At 44.0% G+C, this 26201-nt stretch overlaps 1 protein-coding gene across 2 annotated transcripts; it reads right to left on the reverse strand.

Annotated features, from left to right (window-relative positions):
• Positions 1-25705, reverse strand: TSPAN1 (tetraspanin 1). Of its 2 annotated transcripts, none has more exons than XM_063118528.1 (8): positions 25689-25705; positions 21785-21849; positions 12411-12617; positions 11180-11254; positions 7686-7784; positions 5336-5476; positions 4142-4225; positions 1-885 (listed from the first exon to the last, which is right to left on the reverse strand). In XM_063118528.1, exons 2-8 carry the CDS (start codon positions 21839-21841, stop codon positions 832-834), a joined length of 717 nt encoding a protein of 238 aa, XP_062974598.1. In that variant the 5' UTR covers positions 21842-21849; positions 25689-25705; the 3' UTR covers positions 1-831. The 2 variants fall into 2 exon arrangements, with proteins under 2 accessions (XP_062974598.1, XP_062974590.1); XM_063118520.1 differs by lacking the exon at positions 25689-25705 and adding an exon at positions 22883-22984.
• Between the last annotated feature and the right edge of the window lie 496 nt (positions 25706-26201).

Genomic DNA, 26201 nt, shown 5'->3' on the forward strand with positions numbered 1-26201 from the left:
ATTGCAATAGTCAGTGTGCAAACAATATGATTTTGTAGGTAGATTGCAAGTTAAATTGTATTCACAAAGAGTAAAAAACAACAACAAAGGGATAAGTCAATGTACAATAGAATAAGAGGGGCTCCATTCAGGTAAAGCCAGCTCAACCAGACATCCATAGAGACAAGTCACATAGAGTATGCTAAGAGGGAGGGAGTAGGAGAGTCCTCATGCAGAGAAGGATGGATTTGGCATACTGGCACTCTTCACAGCCATGCACTTTTTCTCCCAGCAGTTAACAGCAGCTCATGACTTTTGCTTGTCTCTTGGGTTGGGCTGGTATTGATAAAGGCAATGCTGATCTCCCCCATTTTATACCACACCGACACAGAATTCTATAATTCGTATAGGAATGGAACGAGAGCCTTTCAAAGCCATTCACAGCATTCTGGGCCGCTTACGCTCCCAGAGAGATTTTGTGTGTCTTAGGATGGCAGGTATCAAAGCCAGCAGAAAAATACCCCAAACTCTAAAGTGGCACAGGCAATTTTTAAAAGGCAGAAACACTGCTACGTTTGGATCTTGCCTCCCCGCTCCCCGCCCGCCCGCCTGCCCGCCCCCCTTTGATTCAGTTATTTCTGGCTTTCAACACAAGCATCCTTTGCATTACAAAAATTCCTTTTCAGACCATTTTTCATTACTTCATTTATGTACACACTACAGATTCCAGCTCGGTAGAGTCAAATAGTTAAATCACATGACGGGCGTCAGGCCCAAGAAATGCTTGATTGTTGCAGGCACAGGTTAAGAAAAGGTTGAGATGTGCACCATCTTCCTAGCCTTCCATCCCGGTTACTTCTCATCCAGGTGGCAGTAGAGGTACATTGCCACAGCCATTGCTGCAATCTGAGGAAGGTGGGGGAAATGAGAGAAAAGGGATGAGTTTCTACTCCTTCCGTTCAAGTGCTTTACACAGGCATTGTAGTAATTAAACCAGGAGAAGGTTCTGTAATTCTTGTGATCCTTATGATGTTGGAGAGGGAGGGGAAGAAGCCGGATAGCGCTTAAACCAGGGGAGTTGAGCCCAGGCCAGTGGCCAAATCCAGTCCACTTGGGGTTCCCAGGTGGCCAAGCTCTATTCCCCCCTTCCACCCCCCAATTGCCTTTTGTTGTTCCCCATTCTACAAGGCTGAGATTCCTCTCCTAAGACTTCATTACTGGCAACAAGAGCCTTAAGCTAAAATATGCCGGTATTTTTGTAATTGGGGACCTGCCCGCTTTGCTTTTGGACCCACCTCCTACTAGAATGTGCCCCACCCCCACACCCAACAGAGCTTTCCCGAAATATAATTCGGCCCTCAGACTGAAAGAGGTTCTGCACCCCAGCCTTAAACAAAGGCCAGGCTCTGCCATAAAAAAGATTTGACCAAATCCCCAGCCATGAAGGAGCTTCCGGGTCAGGATGCAATTAGCCACTCTTCCTGCCCACATCTGAATGACCAACCTCCATATAAGACAGCAACATTTCCTCCCAAATTCTTGGTTCTTCCCCCCATCCAGGCCTGAAGAACCCACCATTACACCCAGGCACTCTGTCCCAACAGGGTCAAGGAGGCCAAGATTTTGTCCATTAACGCTGTACAGCGGCTTTCGATACCACTGTTCAGCGACTTTCGATACCATCAACCATGGTATCCTTCTGGAACGTCTGGCTGAGTTGGGAGTGGGGGGCACTGCATTGCAGTGGTTCCGCTCCTACTTAGCAGGACGGCTCCAGAAGGTGGTGCTTGGGGGACATTGCTCGGCCCCGTGGACTCTCCAATATGGGGTTCCGCAGGGGTCAGTCTTGTCTCCCATGCTGTTTAACATGTACATGAAACCGTTGGGTGCGGTCATCTGGAGTTTTGGAGTGCGCTGTCATCAGTACGCTGACGACACGCAGCTCTACTGCTCCTTTTCATCCTCATCAGGTGTGGCTGTGGATGTGCTGAACCGGCGCTTGGCTGCGACAATGGACTGGATGAGGGCTAATAAACAAACTCAATCCAGACAAGACTGAGATGCTGCTGGTGGGTGGTTCCTTTGATCGGATGGGGGGCGTTCAACCGGTTCTGGATGGGGTTGCACTCCCCCTGAAGGAGCAGGTTCGTAGCTTGGGAGTTCTCCTAGAACCATCTTTGTCACTTGAGGCTCAGGTGGCCTCGGTGGCACGGAGTGCTTTCTACCAACTTCGGTTGGTGGCCCAGCTACGCCCCTATCTGGACAGGGATAACCTAGCTTCAGTTGTCCATACTTTGGTAACTTCCAAATTAGATTACTGCAATGCCCTCTACATGGGGCAGCCTTTGAAGATGGTCCGGAAGCTGCAGCTTGTGCAAAATGCGGCGGCCAGATTGATAGCTGGAACAGGGAGGTTTGAGCATATAACACCGATTCTGGCCCGCTTGCATTGGCTGCCTATATGTTTCTGAGCCCAATTCAAGGTGCTGGTCTTAACCTATAAAGCCCTACATGGCTTGGGACCACAATACCTGATGGAACGCCTCTCCCGACATGAACCTACCCGTACACTGCACTCAACATCTAAGGTCCTCCTCCGAGTGCCTACTCCGAGGGAAGCTCGGAGAATGGCAACAAGGGCCTTCTCAGTGGTTGCCCCCCAACTGTGGAATGATCTTCCCGATGAGGCTCGCCTGGCGCCAATGTTGTTATCTTTTCGGCGCCAGGTCAAGACTTTTCTCTTCTCCCAGGCATTTTAACAGCATTTAACAACGTTAAGTTTGTTTTTAATGGACCCCAGAATTGTTGTTTTTAAATGGATACTGTTGTTTTTATACTGTTTTTATGTTTTTTAAATTTTTGTATACTTTTAATGTTTACTATTTTTAATTGTTGTAAACCGCCCAGAGAGCTTCGGCTGTGGGGCGGTATATAAATGTAATAAAATAAATAAATAAATAAATAAATAAATACAGGAATACAGATTTTGCTCCTCCATGCAACATAGGTCTGCATGCACATTGTTCTGCAATAAGATGACCACCTGGAACAAGTTTCCCAATATAGAAGCTGAAAAAAGGGATCAGGTCTTTGTTAAGAATCCTGTGGGGTGCTTGCTCCTCCCTTTACTAGCACCACATACTCTTTGTCCGTTAGCGCTATACAGGAATACCTACTACATTACTATGCGTAACTGTGAAAAAGACAGGCGCTGCCCATTGGGAATCAGATGAGATTGCACTTCATGCTCTAGAAAGCTTAGCAAGAACAGCCACCGGTGGCTCTTTAGGCCCAAGGTACAATATCTTGTGGCAAGCAAGCAAGGAGAAAGGCATCAAGCTTATGGGAGGGAGGGAGGGAGGAAGAGAGGGAGGGTCACCTTGATAGCCAAGGAGTCACCAGAGGCAGGTCCCGTATCTGATAACAACATCCACCCAGTGTGTCTTGTTGTTCAGTACAAATCACATGAATGCTTCAATAAGAAGAGGGTGTGGTGTTACCTCACAATTGAGTATCCTGTATGCATCTGAATTAATATATCTGGTGAGCATGGAATGTTAGAACTGAGTGGGCGTGGTTTGTGATGTAGGGTGGGGGAAGGAGTATATAAAGAGTGACTGAGGGAGTATGTTAGAGGATGTTAGGTTGGTTATGTTGTAGTTGGGAGTAGAGATTGGAATTGTTTGTAGAGTGAGAGGAGATTAATTGCTAGGGATTTAGGATTGGTGTGGAGAGCGAGAAAGAGGTGGTTGGTGTGTGTGTGTGGAGTTTGGATTGGGCAGGATTATATTTTCATTTAAAGCTTTTAACAAGACAATACACTTCTTATTATTTTGTTAGCTGCCAGTTACCACGTGTCAGTTTGGCATTATTTACCTGCCTCACAGTTATCAAACACCCACACCAGAATATACCCACAGTACATTTAAAAATAGATCCTATATTAAACCTGTTTCCCTCATAGATAGGGGAAAGGTTTTATTTAACCCTCCCTCAGGTTTTCAGGTGGTGGTGCTTGGCCTGAGAAGGTTTTATGCGGTGGGCCTAGTATAGGTGTAACGTCTCAGAGGGCCATCTCTTTTATGGTCACAAGGGCAGAGGAGTGGAGCAGCAACAGGACAGATCCAGTCTCAAAGGGACTCAGAAAGCTCCGTCAACATACCTCCAGTGCACCGATCCCGGCTGCTATGCCACCCACTACATTGGCATTCTTACGTATCTCCTTCAACAACTTCGGGAAGCAGCCCTAGGGTTTGTTGGTTGTTTAAAAAGAGAGAGAGAGAGAGAGAGATTAGTTGTTTCTCTTACAGCACAGTCCATAATAGGGGGAAAGATGGAAAAAGTATTCATTATCTTCATGAAAACCTGTAGAGGTCTTGTGACGCTAGCCAGGGCCACAACATCTGTAGCCTACATGGGCCCCAGAAGAACAGAAGGCTGCTGTACTGGCTATGACCCATTGTCCCCAACCCCATCAAAACGGATCCATGCCCAGGACAGGGACAACAGGGACCACCCAATCTGTACCTTGCAGGCTACAGCCCAAACAGAATGCTCCCACAAATGGGATGCTGCATTGTGAGAACTGTACTTGAATGTACTATGCACGAGCAGAAGCATTTAGGCCCTCTGCACAGCATGAATAGGGCCTTCTCCGCCTCACTAGGAGCCAAATCCACAACCCACAGGCCTCTGCCTCCACAGAGGACATCAGGACAGAATGGTGCCAAGAGGTATCAGCCCATTTTTATTGATTTCAAACATTTGTATCAGTCCCTTTAACAAGGTGCTCTATGCCAAACCAACCATCACCTGTATGAGGGATACGTAACAGACTCGTTTTTTTTAAATTAGTTGTCCCCAGAAATTTCACTCCTGAGAACAGCCCCAAACCTGCCACGAAGTAGGCTGGAATTCACCACCAAATGCTTTCTCAGCCGTGAGATCCAGTTAGCTCATCAGCTAACCGGATGTTGTTTAAATGGATACTGTTGTTTTATACTGTTGTTTTTATATTTTTGATGATTTTAAATTTTGTATACTTTTTTAATGTTCACTGTTTTTAACTTTTGTAAACTGCCCAGAGAGCTTCGACTATGGGGCAGTATATAAATTAAATAAATAAATAAATAAAATGCCTCCACTCTTTTCTTCTACCCAGAAGAGTGCAGTCCTTGAAATTGTTTTAGACCAGAAGGGAAAAAATGACTATTCCCTGTGGTGAGAAGTACCTCCCCGCAATACACAGGCTGGATGAAAGAGTCAGCAAGCATCATTCCGCTCATACCCGTGCCTTCCCATCCTCCTTCTCCACCCACAAATGTACAGGAAAGGAGACACTCATTCCCTTTCATACCTCCACTTTCTCTTTTGTAGCCTGAGCAGAATTGCAGGGAAGTTGACCATTACAGCAGGGTGGTGGATACGTATCAGGGTTTTCTGCTATGTACTTGGAATCGTCAAAGTCTGTGTAATTGAACAGACCACAGCATTTCAGCTAAAGTGGAAATGTTAAGAGCAAAGGAGACATGTTATGAACCACATTACAGCCTTTTCATTTTACATTCCTAAATGAGAACTGGTTACATACTAAGTACTCCAGTGTCCCATCATGAGGGCCTTTTCTACCTAACAAAGCAGGGCAACCCAGTAGCTTACAGCGGAATCCTATACATGTCTACTCAAAAGTAAGTCGCATCAGCAAGACTGTTTCATAGTGTTGCAGCCTTAGAGAAGTATTATCCCGCCTTCCTCCAGCTTGTGGCTTATGACAGAACAGCAGCTATAAAAAACAACAACACATCTGCTTAGGGCAACCTTTCCCAACCAGGTGCCCTCCAGATGTTTCAGACTTCAACACCCATCAACTCAAGCCAGCATGGCCTATGGTCCGGAATGTAGTGATCCGAAACATCTGGTGGGCACCACGTTGGGGAAAGCAGGCTTAGGAGTAAGGGGTGCTTTTAATGTGTACGGAGAGTCATAGAATCATAGAATAGCAGAGTTGGAAGGGGCCTATAAGGCCATCAAGTCCAACCCCCTGCTCAATGCAGGAATCCACCCTAAAGAATCCCTGACAGATGCCACTGCTCAACTTTTAGCTTCACCATCCAGCTGCCTTGCCACATACAACACAATACTAGCAAGGAACCACAGGGCATTTTCAGATAATTGACACTTTTTGTCTGTAGCAATGTGCTTTTCTAGTCGAAAACAACATTTCAATCTCAGGTCCTCACAGGACGCAGGATGCTTGCAAGCCAGCAGCATGGGTGCTTTTACTAAATGGGGCTGATGTGCGCTGCTGGATGTCCTAGGGAGAACAGAGACAAAGAATTCAAACAAATTTCCCCAAATGGCAATGCAGCATGGGAGGAAGGGATCACTTAGCTGCTTAAAAAAAACATGATTCTTGCCTTGCTTGTTATGATTGACTGATTGCATTTATATCCTGCCTTTTTTCCTCCAAGGAACCTGAGGCGGAGTACATAATCCCCCTCCTCTCCATTTTATCCTTATAACAGCAACCTTGTAAGGTAGGTTGGGCTGAGAGTCAGTGCCTGGCCCAAAGTCACCCAGTGCGCTTCCATGGCCCAGTGGGGACTATAACCCAGATCTCCCAACTCCCAGTCCAACACTCTAATCACTATGCTACATTGTCTCTCCTGTTATAGCCATGGAATGGACTTTTTGGCTTAGATAGCAACTGAAGAATTCCCTAGGTTAATACCCATCTCCAGAAGAAGTACATTCCATTGCCAATTAAGCCTTCAATAACAGATTTCTCAGACAACCCAGTTTTCTCCCAAAGCTTTTATATATATCACCCTTCCACCATTCTCCATGGATTTCAATAAGCTTTACTCCGCTGCAATATTAAACACATTACATCTTTCCTCTGTACTCCTAGTGGACAATTCTATCCTGTTAATGGCAGCCTTTTAGAAACTAAAATTCCTAGTCTCGCTCAAAGCTGTTTCTCCAGCTTCCATGTCATCTACTAAAACACTTATTACAATTGCTGCTGTTCTATAAATCTTCTGTTTGTACAACTCTTCAACATTTGTAAAGTAGAAATAGTAAAAGCCAGAACATGGTGTAAGCAGAGCAATGCCATTATCACCTTTGGCACAGCTCAAGCATTTTAGTCTTTTAGCTCTGTTGCTTTAAATTTGCTATTGTGTTTTAAATCTCTGCATTGCTGCTAGGTTTTATTCTGGCTGTGCCTTTATAGTGTAGTTTCAAGCTTTTATTTTTTTTATATTGTATTCTATGCTGTATTTTGTGGTTTTAATTCTTGTGAACCACCCAGACAGATTTGGTCATTGGGCGATATAGAAATGTAATAAATAAAATAAAATAAAATAAATGTTGTTCCCTGCCTCAATCCAGAGGGAGAGGCAGGCAATAAGTAAATATATTATTAAATATTATTGTTGTTATTATTATTATGAATACAACTCAAAATGGCACCTGGGTTTCCTTAAAAGTCAAGCAAAATACCAGGCAGTATTTCACTGGTTCATATTAGAACCAAACACTATCGCTTTATAGAATTACAGGCTTGGAAAGAGCCATTTTGGCCGTTAAGTCCAACCTGCTACTCAGTGCAGGAATCCAGTTTGAAGCATTCCTGACAGATGGTTGTCCAGTCTTTGCTTGAATACCAGCAGTGACCAAGAGACCGGTTTTATGAGCCAACTTACCTCTATCATTGTGGTATTCCATAGCGTAGTAACGTCAGAAGACTTCCCATACTCATCTTTCAATACCTTCGACAATGATCCTCGCAATATATTCTCTGCCTAGATGGAAGGAAAGAAGGAAGGAGGGAAGGAGCTGCACGTAACATGTTCAAGCACACTGGTAAGCCCACGGATAACTGAAGATTCAAGACCATGCTACTGTTTTCTCTAGAATTGTGAGCTTCTTTTCTCTCCCCACACCCTGCTCCCCATCCTTCAAGTGTCCTGCTAATATAAACCAAGGTTCTCAGGCGTTTGGACGCTTCACTGTTCTATTTGCACGAGACTCACGTCCATGCACACAGTCACTTTTCAAGGTCACTCCACTCACACATGCGCTGCATTTGATTAAGAAAAAATAATAACCTCAGACCTCTCCCCTTCTGTACCATGCAAGAACGGAGCAAGCACCTGAACAAACATGGCTGCCCCTGTAACATCTAGTTTGGCCTTCAGGCGCAGAGGTTAAACCCACACTTGTGTACTTGAAGATTCAAAAATGTAGCTCTTCAGCAAGGAATTCAGGCTACCCTGCCTGCTCATGGTTAGCAACTCTTCTTTGTCGGGGACACACACGCTGACTGCACTTGCCAGGAAAAGCAGGAAGTGAAACAGGCTACATTTACTCAGTCAAAGGAGGCTGCAAATGCAAACATGAAAGAAGGCCCAGTTTTGCTTATCACCAACTAAGGAACCCTTTGCTGCGGAGAAGAGAACCTTACACATACACACACACACAATATGTATAATGTTGCTGGGAAAGTGCCTTACTAGCCTCATTATATAATGGAAAGTGTCCCCTATACTTTGCGATGAAGCAGGATATATGTATCTCAGACGTGAAGTGCAATCCTAGACACATTTGCTTGGAAACAAGTCCCACTGAGATTAATACAGCAGTGCTAAACATCAGGCCGGGAGGGGGCAATCCAGCCCTCTAGTATTCTCCTGCCCCCACCTCCATTCCCCAGCTGCCAATCGTTTGTTGCCTTCCCAGCTTTTGCACTGGGTCCCCCCACCCCCCAGTTCTAGAAACCTGAATTATTTTATTTTATTTTAAACGTGTATCCTGCCCTATATTACTAGGATCTCAGGACGGTGTACAGATAAAACATGCCTATCCTAAGGCTTAGTTACTGGCCTTAAGAGACTTAAGCTAAAACATGTGGGTATTTCTGGCCCCACCTCTTTTGCCTCTGGCCCCACCCGCCACTGGAAGGGCTTCTACGGAATGGAATTCGGCTCTCGGGATAAAAGGGGTTCAACATGCCTGGTTAACAGAAGCCTCCCCTGCCTTGCCTACCGCGTTCCCTCCTCCTAGGTGCTTTTCTCACAGCCCGGCTCACCTCTGGCATTGGAGCCAGGCTGGGAGAAAAATGCCCAAGGAAAGGGGAGCAAGCAGCTCCCCTTCTGACGTTAAACTCAGACTTAGCTATCCCTCCCCTTTATACATGAACAAACATGGCTGCACGGTCACATCTAGTAGTGCTTTAGCAAGGAATTCAGACTTTCTAATGGATAATTCCTCCTTTTGTGAGGGATGCATCAATCATGGAGGCATTTTGGCCGCTCGTCCCTTAAAAACCCAGCGGCATTGCAGCTGCGGGATGGGAACAGTTCATTCCCATGGCAGGCGGGAGCACGGGCTGGAGCACACACCCTGCCCTGCCCTTCTGTTCTCCAAGCAACCTACTGTGGGTCTAGATCTGCCCCTGGAACGCCCCCAGCCTCAAACCGAAGTGAGGTCACCACCTACAGACAGTGGAAATACAATGGTGACCTTGGAGCAAAGGAAACAGTCACTGAAAGTCCGTGACTTTTTAAACACGCGGTTTTAGGGTAAAGCCCCGTGGTGGCTGTGAGTTGGCTGCTGAATCATATAACCAACAGAGTGCCACTGTGGAGCCACCTCAGGGTGAGAAGTGAATATAGACACACACACACACACACACACACACACACACACACACACACACCATGTTTATTCTGATAAGAGAGGCTGAAGAACAAACATTAAACGATGAAAGAAAAGTTAGTGTTTGACTCTTATTTAAAGAATTCTTTGAGAGGGGAAAGAATCAGGTTCCCTCACCCACATTACCTCATTGATGTTAAAAAAAAGAACCTACACTTTACATGTGAATGTCAGTCTCTGTACCTTGCCACACATGCCAAGACTGCCCTGACCTAGCTGCTCCCAGCCTATTATGCACATCAAATAGTATTAGATCATGCATTTATGTTCATAACATTGTTTAATGTTCCCTAAGACAATGAACATTAGCATAAATCCAAATGCAAGAGTTCTCTATTTAGAAATGACAAAGGCTTTGAAAGCGGACTCTTAAAGTCCTCTTAAATTACAGGGGAATGGAGCTCTGGCAAGGAAGTCAGGCTTGATCAACCGTTGTAGAACTTCTCAACTGCAATGCAAACCTTTTCCTAGCATAGGAAGCTGCCTTATAGCAAGTCATATCATTAGTCCATCTAGCCCAGTATTCTTACTCTTATTTCTATTATTTATTTATTTTATTAAAACATCTGTATCCCACCCTGTATCACTAGGATCTCAGGGCGGCGTACAGATAAAATTATACAACAACATAGAACAATAAATATACACAGCTAAAAACAAATTAAACCATTAATCAAGCTAAAACCAGTATAGAATTTAAAAGCAGTACAACCAATTGAAACAGTTAAAACAATGTGCAAGCTTGGTGAATTTAGCCATCAAAGGCTTCGTTAAAAAGCCATGTCCATTAACATGGCACCGGAATAAAGTCAGCGTTGGTGCCAGTCGGGCCTCCAAGGGGAGGGCATTCCATAGTCGGGGTGCCACAACAGAGAAAGCCCTCTCCCATCTCCCACCATAGCATATGTCTCGCGTTGGTGGGATGCGGAGAAGGGCTCCTCCAACAGATCTCAAGTCTCGTGCAGGCATATATAAGGAGAGGCGCTCCCTCAAGTATTGACAATGCCTGGCAGTCTCTCTCGAGGGTTACCTGGAGATGCCTGGGATCAAACCTGGAACCTTCTACATGCAAAGCAGGTGCTCTGCCACTGAGCTACAGACCAACCCTCCCTCCACCCCTGCACAAATTATATCATTCTTACAAAAGAGGGTAGGAAGTCGATTTATGCCATTATTTGAGATCAACCACTCAGAAAAGGAGACTTACCATGTGAATATCTGTTTTGAGACTTGTAAGGCAATTACACCAGAGGCCTCTAAGCAACCAATAACTGAAACATCAACCGCCGTATTAAGAATAAGGATGCAATCCAATGCATATTTAGAAAAAAAACATCCTACAACTCCCAGCATCCCCCAGCCAGCCATGCTGGCTGGAGAATGCTGGGAATTGTAGGGCATTTTTTATATCTAAACATAGATAGGATTGCATCCTATGCAATTCACCCCAAACTCATTACTTCTGCTCCATGATACTTACAACTGAGGTGTAGACCAAGGCCAATACAGCAGCAGCCACTTCAATTATGAAGATGATCAGGATAAGTGAAAAGAACTAAGAGAAGAGAGAGAACAGCATTAGATTGTTTGCTCTGCAAGGCATCAGTGTAAAAGGAAGGCAAGGACTGTTTGGATACACTAAGTCAAGTGTGCTCTAAAGCTAGCTTTCTAGCTTTGGATGGATAGTTGGTCACAAGATTGTCAACAGTGGATTTTTCACAACTCCAGCAACTGAGGGAATCCTTATCTGGTGTGACATGCCATAGCCTGGACTTTCTCATACGAAAGAATCAAGACGCCTCTTTAGATCCCTCATTCTGCTTGAACAGCATCTTTTTCCCTTGGATTCTTAGATCTTTCAGCTTACTTGAAAGACATTTTAGTCTCAGTCCATTTGCTTTAGTGCACATTGAACTGATCTTTTCCAGGTCTTTTTGGAGCATATATCTCAACAACTTCCTCATTCCCCAGTCTGTTTACTCAGAGCAAAAAGTAGGATGAAGGGGTGGGGAGGGTGGGGTGGGGGGTAGGAAGACAGGATAGAAACTGTAAGTATCACCACAGGTTTATTTTATGTATTTACTTTGAGTTGCCACTGAAAACAGGTGAATGCTTGTTTACAAGGGCTTCTGAGGTAAGGAAATTAGAAACAAAGAAGTTGCAGCAGAACAGGTTTACACTCCTACCACAAAAGGAACAAGATGGCCAGATAAGTTGCATCTCTCTTTGCCTAGAAGTTATCCAACTGGGAAAAAAGATTAGCATTTACCAGGAAGACCTTTTTTATTTTGTTTTTATCCATCCGCTTTGTCTTTATTATATGAGACCCAGGACAAAAAAACCATAAAGTTTGTGACAAGAAGTGAAAGAACTCCAATTTAAAAAACAAAACAAAAACCAATTTATTATCTGCATAGGAATTCTGGAATCCAAAAATCCACCAGCGAGCTTTCCAAAATATGACATGTGTGTTACAATAGAGAAAAGAGGCATAAATTATTTGCTTAAGGAATTCTATTCTGTGGCTAACTGGCTGGATAGCTCAGGACCTCTCCCTTCCTTCATGAATCTGGCCTCATTTAAGAAGGCAACTTTCCATAATGCCTTCACTGCTCAATTTATAATCAGCCAGTACTTTCACCAAGCAATACTTTACTGGGCAGATATCCTTCAGACAAGGAGATAGAAACAGCTTCACATTTGTATTTTACCGTGATAAGAAGGCATTTGCTTTCTTTCTGAGCTCCACAGCATCCTAGGAAGCCCAGCACAAACAAGATGGCTCCAAGGGCAATGAGGACGTAGCCCACATTCACTAACTGCAAAGCGGTGCCGGACATCGGGCCAAATAATTTGAGGAAGGAGACACTGTCAACAGCGACCCAGATTCCAATGCCCAAAAGTGTTCCTCCACCAATCTAGGAAAGAAAAGAAAAGAATTATTTCCAGATACTGGTACTGGGGACACACAGAGAGACAGGCAATTACTTGACCTGCCCAAGTTGCCACCCACTAAAGTTCACTAAACCACATAGTGTGGCCTGCTAGATAAACACTTGAGAGCTTGCCCTCCACCCATTTGCGCTCCCAGAGGTTGTCTTCACAGCACCGTGTTGGCACCACCTCCCTCTCAAACCCTGCGCTTTCCCTCCCCTGGGGTGGCATCGGGTAATCCTGACTCCGAGAAGGGAGCACAGGGTTTCTGGGTGGCCATCCAGGGATCAGAGCCGCCCCTGCACTCTTCCTGGTGGAAGGTGACCAGTTGCTGGTCGCCTCAGCCACGCCTCCACTGTAACTCTGGAGCAAGGCAAGGGGCGCTCTTGACACCATCTTGCGCAAACCATCACCTCACTATGGAGAAAAAAGTTGGGGTAAGTCCCTGACTTTTTTTCTCTGCAGCTTTGGCGCATCCATCCTGGGGGGTTCTGGGTGTTTAGACAGACCCCCAAACAAGCAACAGAAACAGAGCATTATCAAGTCCACAGTGGAACATCAAACATGTCTAATGGGCTGCATTTCGCATGGTGAGTCACAAGGTGTGCCATACCTATACTGCGCAAACAGTGGTGTAGAAGAAGTCAGGGCTCACAGAAGTGAAGTGCCAGGACATTCTGATAAGCAGGGATGATGTCATCATCTGCCAATCACTTCAGGTTGCCCTGTTCCCACATGTAGGCATACAGATATGGATCAACACAGGCATCTACAATTTTGGACTCCCCTTGAGCATGTGGCAATGGGGACTGGTACCAGGAGCTCCTACACTTCAAAATTTACCAATACACCACTGTGCACATAATTAATAGAGATGATCTTCTATTTCACAGCTTATAATGGTCAGAAAGTGTCACTGGAAGCTTTGTTAAAGTGAGAAACATTTTGCAAGACAATAGAAATTATCGGCCTTTGCAGGGCAATCATAATCAAAGTGTCACCTTTATGGCATGTTGGCAAGCATGTCTGCCAAGGAGTAAGACTTCTTTTCCTATGCAAACATCTTCTCTTCCAATATTATGCAATATTCTTACATAGGTAAGATCCTAACCAGAGTGTGCTTAATCCCACCCACATTCAACACTCAACAGTTTTTGAAAGAGACAGGGAAAACCATGGTTCTGCAAGCTTGGGAGATTTCTCCCATTGCATTCGTTGCACCCAGCTGCAGCAGGGGCAGAGAAGGAAAGCAAGGCCGCAAATCAGCCCTCCTAGGAAGCCTGTTTCACCAGGCTTTGCCTCTCCCCCCACTGTCATCCAGCAGCCATTCTACGAGGCTGTAGGAGAGGGAGAGACAGGAAGTTGGGCCTCTCCATTGGGTCGGGTGAGACCAGCCCTTCTTGGCTCTTCTTCTCTTTGAATTGTTTCCATGGCAGTTGGTCATAAGCCCAACAATGTCCAGCTCCCATCACAGAACTGCAGTTCATTACATCTGGCCATTTTATGAATCGTATAACAACACTAAGAACTGGTGTTTTATTGTTTTCCTTTTCCTTCCCGATTTTTTTCCTTTTGTGTCCATGTCTTTTTAGTCTGTAAGCCTGAGAGCAGGAACTATCTTGTTTTTATTGTTCTGTAAGCCACCCTGGGAGCCTTTCCAGCTGAAGAGTGGGATCAAAATGATCCAATTTAGAACAATGTCATCCCCCTTTATTGTACAAAGTATTACCACTAGGTTGCTGTAAGTTTATTTCTTAAAGCAGTGGCTAGAGGTAAAACTCTGCTCAGAATAATAGGGCTATCGGCTAAACAGAATGCCACGTTAGTGACTTGTGACCAGGATCTCACATGGTTCTTTAAAGAGTTAATAGCAGCCATGCAGCACGCTGAATCAAGCTGGAAACATGGGGTAGTATCCAATGTTAGTTCTACATAGAGTAGACCCATGAAATGAATGGGACCTAAGTTGGTCATGACTAACTTAAGCCCCATTCATTTCAATGAATCTACTCTAAACAGGACTAACACTGGATATTACCCATGACCCTGGGAGTGTGTGTGTTGGGGGTATCTAATTATTTTCCCTTGTGGAGCTAATAACCTTTCGGATGAGGCATTTTAATTGGGAAAAGTAACATGGGCATAAAGGTTACATCCCTCCTGATCCATACCACACTTCCAATATCATTGAAAGGGCAAGTCTGCAATTAACTTTTTTAAAAACACACACACACACGGGACATCCTGATTATGGATCTCCCACATCACTTCCAGTTATGTCTTATGTCTAGTGAAATATGGAGATAAACAGCAAGTACCCACTCGTCTCAGAAGGACAATTATGTGTAGAACAGCCTCCCACAAGATGGCACTCTCCAGATGTGTTCTGATTTCCAGAACTCCAACGTAGGCCTTAGCTAGACCTAAGGTTTATCGTGGGATCGTCCCGGGGTTGTCCCTGCCTGCTTCCGGGATCCCCTGTGTGTCATTTACATGAACAGGGATGACCCCGGGATGATCCTAGGTTAAACCTTAGGTCTAGCTAAGGTCATATACATTTTACCACAGGGATCCAGCAGAGACACACATGCTATCCACCAATATTTTTGTCTACATTGTATATGGTGTCTACACGACATATACAGTACACTTCCATGCTTCATCCAAGTGGAGAACTTTTCTGCGGAAAAATATCCTCTGCGTTAGTGAAAGGGCAGAAAGAATTTTATTTATTTATTTATTTGCAGTATACTGAGGGGACAGGGGCCTAGTGTGAAAAGCGAAGGAAGTAAAGCACCATGTACAGCACCATGTACATTGATGGTGCTATATAAATAAATAAATAAATAAATAAATAATAATAATAATAATAATAAAGCATTCACACCTCTGAAGACTGAAAGCTGCAGCTGCGCTCCAAATAAAAAGAGCCGTACGCAGTGGTCACACCAATTTTATGTTTTAATGTCATATTCTGTTTCTGTACAGCCTACTGATGTGCCATTTTTCACACACACACAGATTCATAGGGTGCAATCCTATGCATGTTTAGACAGATAAAACATCCTACAACTCCTTGCATAAGTTTATGCCCTTAGGAAACAATATTTTAACCCAGTCCCTCCCACTCCCACACAGTCCAAGTCATACTGCGTATACAAGAATCATGGTCAAGCCATACACCTTTTTAGATTACCTCACTCCTGATAGCATTTTGACTCAATACACATGAACTAGAGTTGCTATAACTATCTTTTTCTTCACAGACACAGACAATTCAATTTCTCACATACATACATACATATTGGCAATAGTTTATAGATAGCTAGAACTATGATTGTCCACTCCAGTCTCATGACGTACTTGTTTTTCCTACAGTTAGGCACTCTTCCCATTTCTATAGAAAAGAAAATCACACCAGAGCCTTTATTTCTAAGAAAAGGAAACCTGATCTACTCAAAGATTACCATTAAGTGGATTTGGTTCTTGGGAGATCACGGTACAAGATATGCCTATTGATGAACAGTCATTCATGTTAGTGCTATATTTCAGGAGAGTGGTAAGCCCCACAGCCAAGCTGACATCATTACAAAACTGTATTTAAAAGCTAGATATGGAAGAAGAAAAAGTTATTTTAAAAGTTCAGAAGGATAATCACTGAACCCCCTTCTTGAGCTCAGGAATCAAACCTTCTAGAAATTGGGGGCAAATAATGGAAGGAGGTCATTCATTGCACTGTGAATCGGTTCCTCTGCACTACATCCAGCTAACCGATGTCAGGAACAGAATGTTGAAAAAAGCAAGTCATCATAGATTAGCAGTGGAATGCTCTTAAGGCTGCAACTTTATGCCCATTTACCCTGAAGTAAGACTCATTGAACTTCCCGAGACTGCCTTTTAAGTAGATATAAGAAAAAAAGAAAAGCCATGTTGGATCAGACCAAGGGTCCACCAAGTCCAGCATTCTGTTCACATGGTGGCCAACCAGCTGTCAGGTACCCACAAGCAGGAAATGACTGCAACAGCACCCTCCCACCCATGTTCCCCAGCAACTGGTGTATATAGACTTACTGCCTCTCATACTGGAGGTAGTAAATAGCCATCATGTCTATTAGCCATTGATAGCCTACTCCTCCTATGTATAGGATCGTGCTGTTGCTGACTAAAACAGGGTCAAACGTCTACTCTTGACTGGAAAGGCACAAGGTAATTCCAAGTTTAGAATCAGGGTGTCAAAAACAGAAAATGGAGTTTCGGCAGGTGCAGCTTCTCACACCTGCAGGACAAGGTGTGCTTTGTCACAACTACTCCCACACAGTCATGGGGAAGCCCTGCTTTCCTTTGCCTTTCACCATTCGATTCCTCCCATTGTATTTGTAATCATTCCATAGCCTGTTGAAGTTCAACAAGCTGAGCTGTAGAGAAGCCACAATGCAGGAAGAAGCCTTCTAAACTTCCCGATTCTCTCTTTACACAGGGACAGGCTTTTTTCAGAAGCTACCAAGGATTTCAAACCAGCCATTTATTTTTAAGAGTGAACAATGCACTTGGCATCATACATAAATATTTCTAACAGGGTCAAAGCAATTATCCTTGACCACAGGTGCCAGTTTTGTTTGTCTTCAAATAAAAGGATAAGGCAGGCAGTGACTCAGCCCATGCTTAAGTACAGGTACCAGGCTGGACGCATGGGTGTCCACAAAAGAGGGCAAGCCGGGGGGGGCAGTTCCCACACTCCATGAGCCATAATGCCCAGATTCCCAGTGTTCTTTGTTTAGGATGCAGTCCTGTGCATGTTTAGACAGAAAAAAAATCCTACAACTCCCAGCATTCCCCAGCTAGTATGGATGGTAGGGGAATGTTGAGAGTTATAGGACTTTTCTCTGGTTGGCTGGGGAATGCTGGCTGGGGAATGTCGGGAGTTGTATGGCTTTTTTCTGTCTAAACATGCATAGGATTGTGCCCTTATGAAAGCAAGACTCTGGCCCTGTTAGAAAACAAGACAGGTCTTTTCAGACAACAGGCTAAGGCAGGATTAGGTCGCTAAAGTTTTTGCAGCAAATGTTTAGTGAGCATGTTTAAACCATGGTTATGTAGCTACCATAGTTAGGAATGGGTCGCATGACACACTAAGTCATAGTTCACACGATACGCTAAGCCACAATGTTTGGCTCAAAATGCTTAACCACTGTGGCTTAGCGTGTCATCTGAACAGGGTCAATCTGAGGCAAAAGGTGCAGGCACAATTCTGCCCATTTAATTGGTGCAGAACTAGGCTGCTCCTGTGTTTCAGTATTTTTTATCCAATGGATGAAATCACAGCAAAGACTGATACACCCACTACCATGAGAAGGAAATTCCAGGTGCATTTTTAAACCTTAGGGGAGAAGGGAATCTTCCCTGGTGGAAAGGTGATTGGTGCTCCATTAAAAAAAAAATCTAATCAAATCAGAAATCCAGGATTTTAATGTGATTTCGGGTAGACATGCTACTGCCCAAACAAGGGGTGTTTATGATCATTCTAACCCAGGCCTTATTTAAAAATGTGTTTCTCCACCCCATGAGTTTGCATAGCGTTCAGGGGGTGAAGGAAGAATCAAGGTAGTCCAGTAGCCTCCAAGCCCTCTTCCATTATGGTCCTCTGGCAAAGAGGGGAAAGGCAGAGATTGGTTGGTTAAGAGATGTATGCAAGAGAGCAAATACGACTGGCTAATAAGAGGCCAAGAACAGCATTATGCTGCTTTCAGAACACAAATGCACAAGCACACACATTTCACACATTCTGACAGCTTGAGGAGGAAGTGCCTCTGTGTGTTAACCGTGAGGCATCTGTAGGAAACTTCAAAATGCATGACGTTTTTTCTCAAAAGAGATACACGCATACAAGAGGGAGTAAAGATAGGAGCGTATGTGACTGGGATTGCCAATGCTTAAAAAACGACATTCTGATACCTGGGCAGGGTGCAAAGGCAGAACCTCTGAAAATGTTCTGTTCATCTTCCGTCCCCAACCCTGGTGCCCTCCAGTTGAATTACAACTCTCGGCATCCCAAGACAGGTTGAAGAAGGTTGATCCAAGGCATAAATAGCTGCCACACGTATTTGTCTCCTGCTACCAAGCAATGCCATCCACACATACCAGGCCACCACAGGTGACCTTTACAAAATCCAGACTCTCTTACAAAATCACAAGCTCAAAGCAAGGACTACAAAGTCATTTAGAACAGATAACTCAATGAAGTGAACCCAGCTGTAGATTATACCTGAAGTAGATAACACATGTATGGGCAGCATATTATTATGGAATGAAGCATACTGAAAATATTTTACTCAGTGAGGACAAAGTGTAATCCTAAGGGCAATTAGTGAATCCATGGCAAAGCATTTGAGTATTCTACCTACCCAGAAAGTCAACCAGGAGCAGATGTGCCCACTTTATTGCTTGCCACTGTTTACATGAACAGTTGAGGATAAGGCACATCTTCACTTTGACATAAAAGAGCATATGAACTTGTTCTGTTTCCTCCTCTGTCTTGCCAATTCATCACAGGTTTGTTTAACTGACCGCTGCATAGTAACATGGCTTCAGAGTTCTGGAGACTCCACTTCCTACATCCATTTTAGAAGTTGATTCTTTCCAGAGTCACTGTGGTGTGGCAGTTAGACTTTTGGACTAGGACTGGGGTTCAAATCCCCACCCAGCCATGAAGCTTAACATTCACTGACCCCATTCAGAAGACACCTTAAACCATGGCTTTAACCACAGTGATTAAGCCAGAAAGCAGAGCTGTGTTCAGAGGACACCTTAAACCACGGCTTTAACCACGATGAATAAAGCAAAAAGCCTTATTCACCATGGTTAAAGCCGTGGTTTAAGGTGTCTTCTGAAGGGGGCCACTCTCACTCTCTTTCTCTGCCTTGCCAACGTCACAGGGTTTACGTAAAGATAAATAAAATGTGGAGGGGAAGAATCACGTACATTGCCCTGAACTCCTTGGAGGAAGGACAAGATAAAATCTTAATAAAAATAACAGTAAGGACAGAGTTCTGATTTCCCTAGGCCTTCAAGTATAAAAAGAGTGCATAACAATAGCTGAGAAGCAAAGTTAAAACGCAGACTCATAGGACCCATTAAAGTCAGCTAGAGCCCACTTCAAACGTTCAGATTGCGCAATCAGCTGTGTATAGGACAGCGGTGATGAACCTCTTTCAGCTCAAAGGCAAAATTCTATTTTGGAAAAGCACTCGGGGGCTGCATTCCAGCACATTTGAGCTTATCCTTCTTACTGCTGGTATATGAGCCTTAAGAGAGACATTTAAGCTGGAAAAACACCAAACGGTCAGAACTTGAGGGGGAAGAGGTGTGGCCAGGGGAATGGGAAACGGGTGTGGCCATCTGAGGACCACCAGAGGGCTGGATGGGAATCCCACACAGGAGGGCTGGATTTGACCTGCAGTTCTGCACCCTTGATATAAATAAAATCTTTCTTTGGGAGGCTTGAGTCAATTTGTAAAGCGGAGGCTCATGAGAACAGAAGTTTGAGATCCCCTGGCTTGGGGCTGGGTGGGTGTTGACTATGAAACACACTAATAAATGTTGCGAGTTTCCATATAATTATCCATCTGGGTTCACATGTTTATGCACATGCAGATTGTAGCCCCGAGAACACCAATAGCCTCCTTGACACGGTGATCTTATTGCACTCAGCATACCTGGGTCACCAGTGCTTACTTCAACTAGAGTCGCAGTACACTTAATAAGCTGTGTGCAACTGCAAGCCATTCCTGTTTATTCCCCCCACACACACACACACACTTCCCATTTCAGGATAAGGGAATGCCAAAGGAATCTGTTGGTATAGGGGACTTTCTTGAGAGAATTGCCATGGAGGCATCGATGCAGCATGTAGGAGGATAGCTGAGCTGCTTGTTGAAACACTACTAACATGACAAGTAAGCATGAAACTGAATGGAACACCCACAGAAACTATAAAACCCACTCAGCCTGTCCAGAGGCCAGCTAGAGGAACATGAATACATTTTAATGAGTACTTTGGCTTGCATCATGATTGCATTCAATTAGCCCATTGCCATTTTGTGGGCTTGGCCTGCCACTGCATGAAGGCACACCCGCTGCCAGGGTTAATAATTTTTTTCAGTATCTCATAGCCCTGCTTTTATTTGTCCCATGGGTGTGGCTGTTCCAGAAAACAGCCAGAATCACAGAGGAAGTTCCTTGTAAGTCAACCCTGGTATTAAATGACTGCTCCATGTTGTACAGTACACGATTAATCCATGAGACAAAACTCTGGCTAGCGTAGGTGGATAGACCAAATATACTGTGCGGAACACCAGAAGGCACAGCTGACTCGTCCTTACCAGGAATCAGAAAAAGCCAGAAGGTCATCTAATGCAGACTCTGGAGATGTTTACCATGAAATTAAGGCCACCGCTAGATGCGATTCACAATTCTATCTTCCATGGCTTTTTTTTTTAAGGTAAATTGGAAAGATTTTAAAATCCTTTCCACCCAATGCTCTTTTGCCAATGCTTGTCCTCACCAAGCTGCTATTCATCCTGCAGGGGAAAACGTATACTTGTACGGCATCCACCCTCTTATGTAGTTGCGCCCCAAGAATATTCAGAAGCTGTGTTTTTGTGTGAGAGCATATTCATATCTCTTAGATTTGCAAAGTTGGTAGTTAAACCCTTTATAGTCCCCCAAGAGTTAATCAAATTCAGTTGGCTAAGGTGATTGCAGCATGTGATCATTAGAGATTAGTTGTAAGATAAAACACATATCTAACCATAAACATGCATTACATTAATAAATTACATGTGGCTGACATGATGTCAAGGAAATGACTTGATCTTTCTTATATAAGAACGGTCCATTCTGTCCTTCAATTTGGGGACTGTTGGGCAGGACAATCCTAAGCATGTTTACCCAGAAGTAAGAGTGCTTAGGGATTGCAGCCTCAACTACATTTCATCTCAAGTTTATTAAACATACAGACACGGGGCCTTTAGTGTACCTATATCTAAAGAAGGACGGAACCTAATCCTCGAGGGTTGGCCTCACCCAGTCGTACATTTACAAGGTCCCCAGCTACCTCATTGGTCATTAGCAGAAAAATACAGTAAGTACTTACAACTATGAAGAGGTTAAACAAGACCATCATGACCTTCAAAAAAGTGAAGCAGCTCATCTTGGTATCTGTAAAACATTTAAGGAGGAAGTTAACAAACAGCTACTGAAGATGCTTTCGAGAGTTCAATCCAACTCAAGCTCCAGAGTTTGGGCACAAAGTTCAGTTCAGCCTGATCCTTTATAGGTCTCACAGTGAAGCTCAATGTAGCTTACTTTCTGGTAAGCATACACTGGACTGCACCCTTAGAAGCACCTTTTGGGGCAATATTCATACCACATGTGATGCCATATGTGTGAGAGAAAGAAAATGCAAACTAGAGGCAGGGGTGGGGGGGATATACATCATCCCAAAAGAACAGAGGCCCTCTCAACACACTAGATTAAAACCATTCTCTGCCTTCGACCAAATATTCTTTTTAATAGACATTTTAGGGGGAAAAAAACATTACATTCTCCAGAGCATTAGAAAAACATTTTATCGTACAAAGGGGTAGCAGGCTTTATGCATATCTATTGTCCCTCCCTGTGGTTCCAACAGCTGTTTTCCCCACCCACAAGAGTTCTAAGAGGCTGGTGTAATCGATAGTATCTGCCCAGAACAGCATTAGTGGAAGTAGGAACATCTGGTGGGAAAGTACTCTAAAAAGATCTCTATCCTATCCTCACACCACACCACACCACACCACACACCACCTCAAGACTTCCCTTTTCCAGCAGCAGTTTTGAGGGAAACAGACCAAGGAGCCACTAGATACCATAAACAGTACTTGGTATTCCAGATTTATATAAAATCTGAGTTTTCCTCTTGTAAGCCATTACGGTTCAAAAGCGGTATACAAATATTGCAAAGCAAAACCTCTTTTTAAATGGGTGGCCTGTCTGCTTCACACCCCTCTACAATTTTTGCTGGAAATTTCAGGAAGGAATAACACAGAAGCAAACCGCCCCCAAACAAACTTCTCATTTTAAAGAAAGGTGCATTCAACAGCCTAGTGCCCTGCCCACTAGCAAACACAAATGAAAACCGTGGTCTAATTCTAAACACACATCAAAAACTCTTCTTCAACAAGGCCCCGTTCCGTAAATAAAAGAGACTCACCTTAAAGAGAAACAAAATACTCCAGAAACAACCTGAACAGTGAACAATCCTAGATCTTTCCAGCTGACAGAGCAATCAGTTTCTTAAGTAAAGCAAAGCAGTTATTGTTTCAGCCTATAAGATACATCCCCCTTTCAGGCCAATCACATCTCTTCAACAGTAAAGGCCACACCTCACCAACTTAAGTTTAAAGAAAATAATAATAAAAGAAAAAAGTAGAGCACTTTTCTCTATTCTTTACTGCTCTCTAGTGGCTAGAGGTGAATATTTGCACTCTAGGTAGTTTTGTCTTTCAGGACAAGACAGAAGTTGAAGTTTATCCGGAACAACTTATACAAATCATATAACGCTGGTTTTAAAGGAACTGCTCGGGCTGCCAATCTGCTTTCACTCCCGGTTAAAGGTATTAATATACAAAGTTCTAAACCGCTTGGGATGGAAGGAACACCTCTTCTGGCATATACCTCCCTGAATATTGAGATCTGCCGTGGGGGATTTTCTCTGCAACCCACCATTGGGAGCTGTAGCTGTACATTATGTGGACATGCAAGAGAAGGCCTTCTCAGTTGTGGCACCCTAGGCAGGAGCTACACTACTGCTCAATAAGACTCCAAAACTTGGATAAATAACCAGGTCTTAAATTGGAGCTGAAGTGAGGCCAACGTCAGCACCAGCTGGACCTCTGAGGGGAGGGCATTCGGTGACTAGGGCTGGATCTACACGGCTGCTTTAAAGCGCTTTTGACAACTGTTTTGACAACTGTTAGGACCCAGGACACACTCCATATACAGTTGTCAAAACTGTTATAAAGCGCTTTAAAGCAGCAGTGTAGATCCAGCCCTAGTCACCGAATGCCCTCCCCTCAGAGGTCCAGCTGGTGCTGACATTGGCCTCACTTCAGCTCCAATTTAAGACCTGGTTATTTATCCAAGTTTTGGAGTCCTACTGACTCTGCCTCAGTTTTTATTTGTTTGTTTGGACTGTTGATGCTTAAAATGGATTGGTTTCATGTTGAATTGTTTTGAAGATAGTACCTCTCTCTGAGATCAATTGATACAGGACAGCTAAGAAATAGTTTAACTAATTAATTAATTTCTTCATTCGGAGCTATTTTATATTAAGGGTTTTTTGTTTTGTTTTTGCATATGAATAGAACACACATGTGGACACACAGCACCTTGAAATGGGTACATGTGTGTCCATATGCAACAATGCTGAGAGAGAAGATGGAAATGGCTGCCACAGAGCTGCAAGGCCCTGCCCTTGGCCTCCCTCAACCAGCAGGTGGGGAATTTTGTGTGGTGGTAGTGGAGAATGACAAGCAGTGAAGAGAAGACACATTGGCAGTGGAGATTGGCTCTGTATTTCAATCAGAGCCCTTAAAGAGCTATCCAAGGTGCTGAACCAATGGGGGAGTCAGACTCAGCACCTTGAATAGCTCCTTTAGAGCTCTGACTGAAACCCAAAGTGGATTCAAAGCCCCACTGACATCGGAGTCACCAGCCTCCACTGAACAGAGTACTAAACTGGCTGGCTTCGCTCATTCAAGCCAGCCATTCACAGTGCCACTGTCACCTGCAGCAACCCTGCTGCCCATCCTGGCCAATCCAGCTGCTCCCCTGCCTGAGCCCTCTCACCCAATGGTGCCAACCACCAGACTATAAGAGTGGAACCGCAGACAGTTGTGGGTGGGTGAGTGAGCACAAGCGCATGAATGAGAAGGTGGGGTGCAATGGGGAACTGTTCTGAAGAAATGCAAGGGATTTGTAAGTGCATTCAGTAGCTGTACAACTTAGATGAACAAAGCATTTATGCCACTTTATGTACTGTCCTGGTGATGTGGGTGGGGCACTTGTTGAAATCCCTCCCATTGAAGTAAATGGGAGAGGAATTCTTTGTGCAGGTCTGAGACTGGTGTAAAGTTCTGCTGCCCAAAGGGATATGACCATGGCTTGAAGGGGTATAAAGATATGGGGTAAATGTGCCCACATCCCACCCATGAGTCCATTCTATTTCAGCCAGTCCACCAACATATCTCTGCCAGTGAATTTGGGATGTTCCACAAAATCCTGTAGCCCTCAGCAGGTATATCTTCATCATAGGATTCTGCCCAATATTGTTCTAGGGACTAGATACGTATGGCCATTTCTACACCTGCCTTTTTCCCCGGGATCGTCCTGGGATCATCCCTGTGTATGCAAATGACACACAGGGGATCACAGGAGCAAACAGGGATGATTCCTCCATTTTCCTAGGATAATCCTTAGGTGTAGAAAGGACCTATGTCAAAGGCTAACAAGTATGACTGTGCTGTATTGATGACATTCCTATAATTATTTCAGAAAAGACAGAAAGTAATCGCAATAAATTACCTTCAAATGCTATTTGTGTATTCCTTTCCATCATGATGGTATTTTTAATAGAAAGAAAGAAAAAGAAATAGCACTTAAAAAGAAAAAAAATCTGCCATTTCAAGTCTCTGAAAACACCTTTATATTAAACATAATAATAATTAACTAGAAGGCTATGAAATCAGTACATAACCACCGGAGGGAGGCTACCAACATATGAAGGTCTTATTGTGCAATCCAGAAAAATGTCCTACATGGCTGAATGGAGAATGCTGGGAGTCATAGGACTTGTTTTCTGTCTAAACATTCTGTCTTAATTGCTTGGCACTGCTGTTCATTTGATCCTATGATATTAGAGTGTAAGTTCCATGTGGATGGCATTGACAAGAGCATAAAAAATAAATCCAAACCTAGCCAAATCCATTCACTTGGGATTGGGATGTGCCTTCTCTTACCATTACTTTTCCAGACGGCCCAGCCATGTCGTGGCTTCCTCCATGAGCCAACTAAATGCTCCAGTGGTGCAGATTTCTCCAAATACTCAGCTTTCTTTGAACCTAAGAAAAATCCCATTTCTGTGGGAAGCAGAACAGTCATTCAATCTTGACTCAGGGGAGAGAGAGAAAGAGAGACTGATTTTTTTTTTTTTTTTTTATCTAAGCACCAAATTACACACGATGTATGTGTTTAAACAAGCATGCTTAAGCTGGCTGCATTTGTTTTCCAAAAATGCAGTTGCAGGGCAGTTGCAGCAAACAGCACTTTCAGGGGCAAAAAGCAGCCAAGTAGGAGCTGGGATGCGCACATATCCCAACCTGGATGAAGTGCGTTTTCCAAAACAGGGCTGGAATTGATAAACCCACAGATTGTAGGGACACGAGTTGCTTCCAATTTCCAGCAACAACCTACAAATGTTGTGTGGGTTAACAAACCGTGGGTTAACTTGGGGTTGTTTAACCCATGAACAA

The sequence above is a fragment of the Elgaria multicarinata genome, chromosome 1 (assembly GCF_023053635.1).
Source record: "Elgaria multicarinata webbii isolate HBS135686 ecotype San Diego chromosome 1, rElgMul1.1.pri, whole genome shotgun sequence".
NCBI lineage: Eukaryota > Metazoa > Chordata > Lepidosauria > Squamata > Anguidae > Elgaria > Elgaria multicarinata.